Source organism: Brachycentrus maculatus, unplaced genomic scaffold, assembly GCF_059751285.1.
Source record: "Brachycentrus maculatus isolate JH-2025_06_01 unplaced genomic scaffold, ASM5975128v1 h1tg000420l, whole genome shotgun sequence".
Lineage (NCBI taxonomy): Eukaryota > Metazoa > Arthropoda > Insecta > Trichoptera > Brachycentridae > Brachycentrus > Brachycentrus maculatus.
The window spans coordinates 781,044-793,193 of record NW_028281168.1 but is presented as its reverse complement, the minus strand read 5'-3'; the positions used below and the strand labels follow the sequence as shown (position 1 = coordinate 793,193).

General features: G+C 36.6%; 1 protein-coding gene across 12 annotated transcripts in view; it reads right to left on the bottom strand.

The window, feature by feature from the left end:
• Positions 1-12,150, bottom strand: part of PIP5K59B (Phosphatidylinositol 4-phosphate 5-kinase 59B) — an 89,873-nt gene that overhangs the window by 66,772 nt on the left and 10,951 nt on the right. For 8 of the 12 annotated variants that reach the window (XM_088271125.1, XM_088271124.1, XM_088271130.1 and 5 more), the window contains exons 6-9: positions 10,148-10,300; positions 8,157-8,309; positions 6,461-6,597; positions 4,659-4,709 (exon numbers count right to left, since the gene is read on the bottom strand). In XM_088271125.1, coding sequence (XP_088127251.1) covers positions 4,659-4,709; positions 6,461-6,597; positions 8,157-8,309; positions 10,148-10,300 — 494 coding nt within the window. The remainder of the gene's footprint in view (positions 1-4,658; positions 4,710-6,460; positions 6,598-8,156; positions 8,310-10,147; positions 10,301-12,150) is intronic. The other 4 variants (XM_088271126.1, XM_088271129.1, XM_088271133.1 and 1 more) reach the window with 1 other exon arrangement.

Genomic DNA, 12,150 nt, shown 5'->3' with positions numbered 1-12,150 from the left:
CTTGTATAGTGCCGGCAGAGCGTATGGCACACAGTCTGTGCCACCGTTAAAAGTTTTTAGCTGCGCGTTTGGCTCACAGACACACAGTCAGTACTGCCTTGTATAGTGCCGGCAGAGCGTATGGCACACAGTCTGTGCCGCCTTGGATAGTGCCATCCGCGCGTTTGGCACACAGTCTGTGCCACCTTTGAAAGTTTTTAGCTGCGCGTTTGGCACACAATATGTGCCGCCTTGGACAGTTCCAGTCGAGCGTCGTACTGTAAACAGCGTAGTACCCAATTCTTCCCAATATCCCAAGAAGACCAGCATCACCCCCCGCCATCTGCAGTTGAATATCCACAAGTGAAATGAGCTCGACAAGCTGCTCTCCGGCGCTACCATCGCTCAGGGAGGCGTCCTGGCCAACACCTTGGCCATGCTGCAGACCGAGAAGAAGGCCCAATAATACGGCGGCTCCATTTTCCCCCCTTCAGACTCGATGGATTGACAATGTTTTTCTTTAATATATATTTTTTTATGATTATCATTTCCATATCATAATCCATTCTGTATAAGCAAGCGCCCTTGAGGTAGTATTTTACGAAAATGCGTAATATAAATCATCCAATTTTTTTTTATTATTTTTCCATTCTATTGACATACTTCTTCTTCTTCTTCTTATTTTAGGACTAGGTCCTGTCATTCTCGGGTCGCTCCTGGGAGGTGAAAGACCAGCTATCCTTCCATCGTTTAGGTGGTCTTCCTGAGGGTCTGATCCCGTCTATGCTGCTGTCCGCTGCCACCCTCACCACTCGATCCGAACTCGCTCTTCCCGCATGATTTCTCCAGAAACGTCTTCTTTCTCTTCCCCATCGCACAACATCATCAACATCGCAGGTTTTTCTTATTTCTGAGTTTCTAACTCTGTCGCGAAGTGTTAGGCCCGCAATGGGTCGTAGAGTCTTCATTTCCGATGTCCTAAGAAGGCGTTTGGTTCTCGCGGTGTCGGCTCTTGTTTCCGTGCCGTATGTCAAGATTGGTCTTACGCAGGTTTTATAGATCACCTTACTCTCTTTCAGCATGTATTTGTTTCTCCATACAAAAATTTTAAGCATCCAGCTACAGCAGAGGCCTTGTTTGCTTGCTCTCTTACTTCATTGTATTGACATACCTCTCGCTCCTTTCAAGAACGTCATAAATCAAAATATTTGATTTTTCAGGAGAACGTTTTTTAAAGTTTAAGAATATAATACAATGTATTAAAAATAAATATCAAGCCACTTATTGAACTTTTTACTGTGCAACAGATCTTTTTAAGTAAAATCTGAAGTTTTTTTCTCCATTTGAAAAATATTTAGTTTTTTGAAAAAAATAATTAAACAATACCTTTTCTTCACAATGCAAAAACAACACTTTCTGGCCTGTAGCGGTTAAATATTAAGTTAAAAATACGCCACTTTTGCTGGGATATAGTACATTTTCTAGACATTCCGAAAACACGCACAACTGAAAATTTACAATTTTTGATTTATGACGTTCTTGAAAGGAGTGAGCGATACAACATGATAAATTCCGATAGTAATGGAGTAGTGTTTTTAAGTGGTATTACATAAAGTGAACGATGAATGATAAGGTGAGTGATAAATTCCCTTTGTCATTATAAATTCATCAGACTCAAGGATATATTCCATCGGTGTGTCCAAACTAATTGACCCACCTAAATATGAGACAACTTTCCCAACAGCCTTTCCATCAATAATTGTATTTTGAAATCGCTAACAAAATTCAAAAGCGGTATTTTGTGTTGTGTGTTGTTGGTGCTCAATGGGAGCTCAATCATAAAACAATACGTACCATCGCCCAAAGTCCCCGAAAGAGTAGGCAGATGGGATGGAATAAAAATATATTACTCACCCATATTTTGTTAATGTAAAAATACAAGAGGTCACACGATGTCTTTTGAAGCACACATATGAACATTTTATTTACATTAAATTTTGTCTAGTGGCAGTACGGCTGTCCAAACTCAAAACACAGTAAGGGACATTTTTTTGTAGTACGTTTTTTTTGCATTTTTGGACTAAGTAGATTCTACTTAGTCCAAAAATGCAAAAAAAACGTACTGCAAAAAAATGTCCCTTACTGTGTTTTAAGTTTGGACAGCCGAGTAGTGGAGATGAGAGATAACAGAGAGAGAGGAGCATAATCGACACATATTATACATATTTGGTAAGTCATCAGAACATACTTTGAACTGAGAATTAAGAACTGATATTTGGTAAGGCATCAGAACATACTTTGAACTGAGAATTAAGAACTGATATTTGGTAAGGCATCAGAACATACTTTGAACTGAGAATTAAGAACTGATATTTGGTAAGGCATCAGAACATACTTTGAACTGAGAACTAAGAACTGATATTTAGTAAGGCATCACAATATCCTTTGAACTGAGAATCAAGAACTGATATTTGGTAAGGCATCAGAACATACTTTAAACTGAGAACTAAGAACTATATTTTGTTAGTCATCACAATTTTTATCCTTGGAACTGAGAATTAAAAACTATATTTGGTAAATCATCCGAACATAATTTGAACTGAGAACACCGATAATTGGCAAGTCATCAGAACATACTTTGAACTAACAACTAATATTTGATAAGGCATCAGAATATCCTTTGAACTAAAAACTTACAAATTATATTTGATAAGGCATCAGAACATACTTTAAACTGAGAACTAAGAACTATATTTTGTAAGTCATCACAATCCTTTGAACTGAGAATTAAAAACTATATTTGGTAAAGAATCAGAACATAATTTGAACTGAGAACACTGATATTTGACAAGTCATCAGAACTTACTTTGAACTGAGCACTAATATTTGATAAGTCATCAGAACATACTTTGAACTGAGAACTAATATTTGATAAGGCACCAGAATATCCTTTGAACTAAGAACTTACATTTGGTAAGGCATCAGAACATATTTTAAACAGAGAACTAAAAACTGTATTTTGAAAGTCATCAAAATACATATCCTTCGAACTGAGAATTAAAAACTATATTTCGTTAATCATCAGAACACAATTTGAGCTGAAAACACCGATATTTGGCAAGTCACCAGAACATACTTTGAACTGAGAACTTATATTTGGCAAGGCATGAGAACATACTTTAAACTGAGAACTGATATTTGGTAAAGCATCAGAACATCCTTTGAACTGAGACTGATATATGACTGAGAACTGATATATGACTATGAGAACTATTCAAAGTATGTTCTGATACGTACTTTGAACTGAGAACTGATATTTGACAAGTCTTCAGAATATCCTTCCATCTGAGTAGTATTTTCATGCATTCATTTTCTACACTCCTAAAATTTCCTACGGTAATATTTTTCATATTCAAACCCTCAGAATGAATCACCACAAAAACATTTGATTTGGAGAATGCCGTTCTTGATTCCAATGCCCGCAAACATCATACATAAATATATTATATAAAAATTAAAATAAAAATATTAAAAACAAACTAAGCGTTTATGTAAAATCAAATGAATCATGCAGACAAAACGATGCAATTAAACAAACAACACATATTATCTCCCATGTAGCGACATCACACAACACAAAATGCCCGCCGCTAAAACAAAATGGACGACACAACACAAACATGGATGAATGTTATACCCTTCCGATTGTTTACCTGACAGTTCAAAGACCTCTGAAATGTTCTGGTCAATTAGACATTTGATAAGTTCTGTATGGGTCGATTAGGACTTTGATTGGTTTAGATTGGTCTATTAGAACATTGGTAGGTTTTTATTGTTCAATTAGAAATTCGACAAGTTTTGTATGGGTCGATTAGGACTTCGATTGGTGAATTAGGACTTTGATGGGTTTTAATTAGTCAATTAGAACTTTAATAAGTATGTATTGAGTGGTCGATTAGGACTTTGATATGTTTTAATTAGTCAATTAGAACATAGATAAGTTTTGATTGGTGGATTAGGACTTTGATAGGTTATAAGTAGTCAATTAGAACTTTGATAAGATTTGATTGATCGATTAGGACTATAATGAGTTTTATTTCAACAATTAGGACTTTGAAAGGTTTTATTTCGTTGATTAGGACTTTGATAGGTTTCGTTAGATCCATTAGGACTTTGACAAACTTTGATTGGTCTATTAGAACTATGACAAGTTTTGATTGGTCAATTAGAACTTTGATAAGTTTTGATTGGTCCATCAGGACTTTGATAGGTTTCACTTCATTGATTAGGACTTTGATAAGTTTTGATTGGTACATTAGAACTTTGATAAGTATTAAGTAGTCGATTAGGAGTTTGATAGGTTCTGTTTGGTGAATTAGGACATTGATAGGTTTTATTAGGTGGATTAGGACATTGATAGGTTTTATTTCATGGATAAGAACTTTGACACGTTTCGTTTGGTGGATTAGGACATTGATAGGTTTTATTTGGTGGATTAGGACATTGATAGGTTTATTTCATGGATTAGGAGTTTGACACGTTTTGTTTGGTGGATTAGGACATTGATAGGTTTTGAACTGTCGGTAAGCACGTATGGACTGTTAGACCACATATATACAAGGTTACGACTATATATGTATACACAATCCCAAGTTAGTCACGTGGACAAGTAAACCTACTGCGTTCTTCGAACTTGGTTGCTGAAGTCCTCTTTACTTTTCTGTTCAGATCTGCATACCCAGCACCGGAATAGGAAAATAAGCATATAATAATATATATATAAAACACGATAACTGTCCCGGTTCCAGTGAAAAATGGTTGAGAAGCCCTTGCACTTTCATTTCATTTTCTATTCACATCAAATTAGTATTCTTAAAAAATTCACATAATGTATATGTCAAATAATTAATGAATATGTAAAATTATCAATGGTATGAAATTACTATACATGTACAATTATCTATCATGTAAAATTACTGAACATCTAAAATTATCATTAGTGCAAAATTATTAAACATGTAAAATTATCAATAGTGTAAAATTACTCAATATGTATAATTATCAATAGTTTTAAATTACTAAACATGTCAAATTATCAATAGTGTAAAATTACTAAACATGTAAAGTTATCAATAGTGTAAAATTACTAAACATGTAAAATTATCAACAGTGTAAAATTACTAAACATGTAAAATTATCAACAGTGTAAAATTACTAAACATGTAAAATTATCAACAGTGTAAAATTACTAAACATGTAAAATTATCAACAGTGTAAAATTACTAAACATGTAAAATTATCAACAGTGTAAAATTACTAAACATGTAAAATTATCAACAGTGTAAAATTACTAAACATGTAAAATTATCAATAGTGTAAAATTACTGAACATGTAAAGTTATCAAAAGTGTAAAATTACTATATTCCTAAAAAAAAAACAATTTGCTTTTGAATCTCATTGGCACCCAATGGTCTAAATGGCACAAATCTATTGTCACATGTGTTTAAAAAAACAGTGGTATTTACCAAGTAAAACTTAAATTAAAAATTGTTAGATATTACCACAACGTGACTGCCAAATCACTTGACGAAAGTAGATAATTACAGATTGCAAATTAGTGTAACATTGACCCTGAAATTGATTGTCATTTTATTAGTGCAAGGGTGCTTTTATTTTCTGGCATTTTAAACATGACAAACCGGGACAGTGTCAAAGAAGCATAAATAATTGAAAAATAACAACAATAAAATAATAATAAATAATAATACAATAAAAATGCAGTGCGATAATATTGAAGTGCTGAAAATTCAAAATAATAAATTAAAACTTTACATATGGGCTCTGTACATATATATATTTTTTTTTTTAATTTAAAAGCCGTGTATATGAAATGCTACTATTTATGTTAAATTACTTTAAATGTTAAACTACTTTTGGTGTAAAAATTTTAAGCTCATTGAAAAACTGATGATTTTTTAAATATTTATGAAGTACTATTTAAAATTAAAAATAATTTTAACAAGGAACTATATTTTATCGAGGATAACTCTATTAAAATGTAATTTGAAAATACAGCAAATTTTGGAAAAAAAAAAATTCTGCAATGTTATATTATCACCTCTGTCAAATTCCAATTTTTATCAAATTAATGTTTTGAAAAATATTTTTTTTTGTCAAATTACTATTTTTGTCAAATTACAATTTTTGTCCAATTATAATTATTGTCAAATTACAATCATTGTAAAATTACAATTATTGTCAAATTACAATTTTTGTGAAATTACTATTTTCGTCCAACTACTATTTTGATCAAATAACGATTGTCAATTTACGACTATTGTTAAATTACTGTTGTTGTAAAATTACAATTTTTGTCAAATTACAATTTTTGTCAAATTACAATATTTGTCAAATTACAATTTTTGTCAAATTACAATTTTTGTCAAAATCACCATTTTGCCAAATTAGGCGGGACGTTACCTTGTTCTGGTGAGCATGGACCTCTCTCCGCCCGCCCCCTCCTCCTCCGCCTTGCCCTCCGCCGCCCTCTCCTCGGCCTTCTCCCGCTGCGCCTTGTCCAAGTTATGTATCCCTACCAGCAGCGAGTAATCCATAATCTAAACAGCAATGAAAAAAACAGACTCGATATAGGAAAATGCCAAAGTGTGACATTTTAATACACGTTGCAAGACAAGAACACACAAGATGGACCACTAAAATTTTAAGATGGAGACCTTGGGAGAATAAAAGAGGTGTCGGAAGACCTTAAAAAGGGTGGTCCAACGACATAGTCGCTGTCTTCTTCTTCTTTTTCAAACCCTCATGCGCACCCGATGGTGCATAGGGCACTGCATCATATAAATGCGGTGTTATTTTGATCGTTAATACACGAAGGAAAGGTGATCAGCCCTCCGCTTCAGATACCACTGTCCATTAGAAAGAAAAAATCACTTGACATATTTATTAGATCCCCCTCCCTGGGAGTCGAACCCGGGACCTCTGGTGCGGTAGCCAAGCGTGCTGACCATTACACCACAGAGGCGGAGTCGCTGTCTTCTTCTTCTTTCTGTGCCACTTGTAAAGAAGATCGGCGATCATCATGGCTATCTTGACTTTAGATGCTGCAGCTCGGAACAGAGATTTGGTGCTTCTGCCAAACCATTGTGGTAGGTTTTTCAGCCATGTCCTTGGGCGTCTTTGAGTTCTTCGCCCCTCAATCTTTCCTTGTATGATTAGGTGGAGAAGAGGATATTTTTCATTTCTCATGACGTGTCTGAAGTACATCAGCGCACTCTGCTTGATGATGGAGTCGCTGTTGGGGGTAGAAACTGGTTGCAAGCAGCAACCGACCGGAGGAAATGGAAGGTATCCATGTATCACTCAATTTTGTGTTTTTTGCCAAAAAATAAACAAAAGTAGAAAGATACAGAAGAAGCCTATATCCAGCAGTGGTGGACGGAGAGCCAAAGAAGAATCCATTTTATCTATTCATTCACCCATATCCAATTCCCGTGTGGAGCATATGGAGTCCACAGACTGGATCCTAGTTCTTCTGTTGGCGGTCCTAGCTAGTGACCATACTAACAGGCCGACAACACTACACAGAGGTAGTATTTACAAGAATGGCCCTATATAATAATAATAATAATAATAAAACCTTTATCCGCACACCAATGGTGCATAGGGCACTGCGTCATATAAACGCAGTGTTATCTTGATCGTTTACACATGAAGGAAAGGTGATCAGCCCTCCGCTTCGGGTACCAGTCCAGGGTAATATTGAATAAATATGACAGTGAAAAAATCACCAATATTTATTTTACCCCCCTTGGGAATCGAACCCGGGAACCCGGGACCTCCAGAACGGTAGCCGAGCGTGCTGACCATTACACTACGGAGGCGGACAAATATGCTATATAAATTATCCAAATTTATTTATTACTAGGCCGAGAAAATCATGGCACGATCAGGTACGCCAAATACTTGAAAGTGGTCAGGTTAGGAATTGTAACAATCGGCGGGCATGTATGAGGAGATGCACGGACGTGGAAGAGGCGAAGAATGTTTGCGTAGACAGAGTGGTGTGGCGTTCTGTTCTCTCTGCCTACCCCTGCGGTGAAGCGGCGTGATGGTTAGTTAGTTTTTTTTGAGGACTACATCTAACATAAAGTGTCACCTTGAAACTTTCAAGCACTCTGCAATCTCTCTGGATGGTTTTGACGAGCGCGCTGTGAGTGTCCGCCTCGAGGAACAGCCCCAACGGATGGTGCTCCATGAAGTCTAGGTCCTTGTACGTGGGGCTCTTTTTACTGTGTTCCGATTTGGAAGCCTGAAAGAGAAGATAATGTTGGACCGAGTGCAGGATGAGCTGAGGTCACATTAAAGTACGGAGCTCATATACATCTTCAAGGAGGTAAGGCAACAACAGTGCATGGAGCTCTTATGCATCTTTAGGCGGAGACTGACCGGAGCATTTCGTCGTAACAAAACAACGTAACATCGCTCGCGGCTAGCATGTTACGTTATGACGTTACGGCATTGCTGACTGACCGCGATCAGTGCTCGCTAGTGGCCTTGTGCTCAGTGTTGCCATATCGCTCACTCCTTTCAAGAACGTCATAAATCAAAAAACTTGATTTTTCAGGAGAACGTTTTTAAAGCATGAAAATATAACACAATGTATTGAAAATAAATATTAAGCCACTTATTGAACGTTTTACTGTGCAACAGATCTTTTAGGTAAAACCTGAAGGTTTTTTCTCCATTTGAAAAATATTTAGTTTATTTAAAAAAATACATTCTCTTAAAAATGCAGAAACAACATTTTTTGCCCTGTAGCGGGTAAATATTGAGTTAAAAATATGCCGCTTTTGCTGGGATATAGTACATCTTCTGGGCATTCCGAAAACATGCATAACTGAAAATTGACGAAATTTGATTTATGACGTTCTTGAAAGGAGTGAGCCATGTGTCACACCAAAAAAATCTGAAAATCTGAATCAATAACCCAAAATCTGTATGAATCTTTGCAACATTGCATTCGTACTGTAGTTAAAACGTCGGACGACGAAGACGTGATTCTTGGTTCTGTGATTTTAATAAATTACTAGCTTACTCCAAATGAAGAAAAAAAAATATATAGTGCCAATCCCCACAAAAATTCCCCGCAGTTTGGGGAATTTCCCACAGATTGGCAACCCTGTACTAACCTAAAATTGCATCCGACTTCGGATAGAGCATTCGGAAGGAGCGACGAGCAGCTCGGCTCGCTGTACTGACTGTCTGAATGCTCGCGTCGTAACGTGTTACGTTACGACGAAATGCTTCGGTCAGTCCGCCTTTTTAGAAGCTAAGGCAGTACAGTGCGCAGAGTTCATATGCATTTCTTAGAACTTAAGGCAACAGTGCGCAGAGCTCACATGCATCTCTGAGGAGCTAAGGCAACAACAGTGCGCAGAACTCACATACATCTTTGAGGAGGTAAGGCAACTATAGTGCGCATAGCTCATATCCCTCACTCCTTTCAAGAATGTCATAAATCAAAAATCGTCAATTTTCAGTTGTGCATGTTTTCGGAATGCCCAGAAAATGTACTTCATCCTAGCAAAAGAGGCATATTTTTAGCTTAATATTTACCCGCTACAGGGCAGAAAATGTTGTTTTTGCATTTTGAAGAAAAGGTATTGTTTAATTTTTTTTTAAATATATTAAATACTTTTCAAATGGAGAAAAAACCTTCAGGTTTTACCTAAAAAGATCTGTTGCACAGTAAAAAGTTTAATAAGTGGCTTGATATTTATTTTTAAAACAATGTGTTATATTTTCAAACTTTAAAAACGTTCTCCTGAAAAATCAAGTTTTTTGATTTTTGACGTTCTTGAAAGGAGTGAGCGATATACATCTTTGAGGATCTAAGGCAACAAATGCGCGCAGACCTTACATAAATATCCTTTCGGACTAAGCTAAGGCAACAACATCACACAGAACTCACATACATCTGAGGAGCTAAGGCAAAAACTGCGTGCAGAGCTCACATACATTTCTGATGAGCAAAGGCAACTCCAGAGCTCACATACATCTCCGTATCTCACATACTATCCATCCAGGCACCATATGTAGCCAGAGTCAATCGCCCAATCACGCCATGCTGCAGGACTTCCCACTGACCTTTCTCTTGTAGGTGGACCCCTTGAGATCGTACTTCTGGTGCAGCTTGACCACGGAGGGCAGCAGGTTGTTCATGGCCACCAGCCGCACATTTTTGCTGTTGCACTGGTAGCAGAACAGGCCGAAGAACTTGGGCAGGAGGGTGCGCGGGTTCTGCAAAACGGGAAAACCACAGTCAGGATAACAACATCGGATTATGCGCTATGCCAAAATACCAACAGCTCAAAATAACAATATTAAGGTAAATGAATCCCCAGTGTCTTGGTTACTTTTCAAGTTTTATGCGCTATGCCAAAATACCAAAAGCTCAAAATAACAACGTTAAGGTAAATGAATCCCCAGTGTCTTGGTTACTTTTCAAGATTTATGCGCTATGCCAAAATACCAACAGCTCAAAATAACAACGTTAAGGTAAATGAATCCCCAGTGTCTTGGTTACTTTTCAAGTTTTATGCGCTATGCCAAAATACCAACAGCTCAAAATAACAACGTTAAGGTAAATGAATCCCCAGTGTCTTGGTTACTTTTCAAGTTTTATGCGCTATGCCAAAATACCAACAGCTCAAAATAACAACGTTAAGGTAAATGAATCCCCAGTGTCTTGGTTACTTTTCAAGTTTTATGCGCTATGCCAAAATACCAACAGCTCAAAATAACAACGTTAAGGTAAATGAATCCCCAGTGTCTTGGTTACTTTTCAAGTACTATGCGCTATGCCAAAATACCAACAGCTCAAAATAACAACGTTAAGGTAAATGAATCCCCAGTGTCTTGGTTACTTTTCAAGTTTTATGCGCTATTCCAAAATACCAACAGCTCAAAATAACAACGTTAAGGTAAATGAATCCCCAGTGTCTTGGTTACTTTTCAAGTACTATGCGCTATGCCAAAATACCAACAGCTCAAAATAACAACGTTAAGGTAAATGAATCCCCAGTGTCTTGGTTACTTTTCAAGTTTTATGCGCTATTCCAAAATACCAACAGCTCAAAATAACAACGTTAAGGTAAATGAATCCCCAGTGTCTTGGTTACTTTTCAAGTACTATGCGCTATGCCAAAATACCAACAGCTCAAAATAACAACGTTAAGGTAAATGAATCCCCAGTGTCTTGGTTACTTTTCAAGTTTTATGCGCTATGCCAAAATACCAACAGCTCAAAATAAACAACGTTAAGGTAAATGAATCCCCAGTGTCTTGGTTACTTTTCAAGTACTATGCGCTATGCCAAAATACCAACAGCTCAAAATAACAACGTTAAGGTAAATGAATCCCCAGTGTCTTGGTTACTTTTCAAGTTTTATGCGCTATGCCAAAATACCAACAGCTCAAAATAAACAACGTTAAGGTAAATGAATCCCCAGTGTCTTGGTTACTTTTCAAGTACTATGCGCTATGCCAAAATACCAACAGCTCAAAATAACAACGTTAAGGTAAATGAATCCCCAGTGTCTTGGTTACTTTTCAAGTTTTATGCGCTATTCCAAAATACCAACAGCTCAAAATAACAATGTTAAGGTAAATGAATCCCCAGTGTCTTGGTTACTTTTCAAGTTTTATGCGCTATGCCAAAATACCAACAGCTCAAAATAACAACATTAAGGTAAATGAATCCCCAGTGTATTGGTTACTTTTCAAGTTTTATGCGCTATTCCAAAATACCAACAGCTCAAAATAACAACGTTAAGGTAAATGGGGGACTGACCTCCACATTTCGTCGTAACGTAACGTCGTAACATCGCTCCATCTAACTATGGATGAATATATCGAAACTATGGATGGAGCGCTCGGCTCGCTGTACTGACTAAACGAATGCTCGCATCGTAACGTGTTACGTTACGACCAAATGGCTCCGGTCAGTCCCCACCATTACACAGCACTTGTATTATACATAAAACTAAATCAGTTTTATTTCCATTACACACGACAAGTTTCGAAAACAGACGTTTTCATCTACAGGTGAAAAGTAAAACTAAAACGAGCAAAAAAATAATAATAAGTGA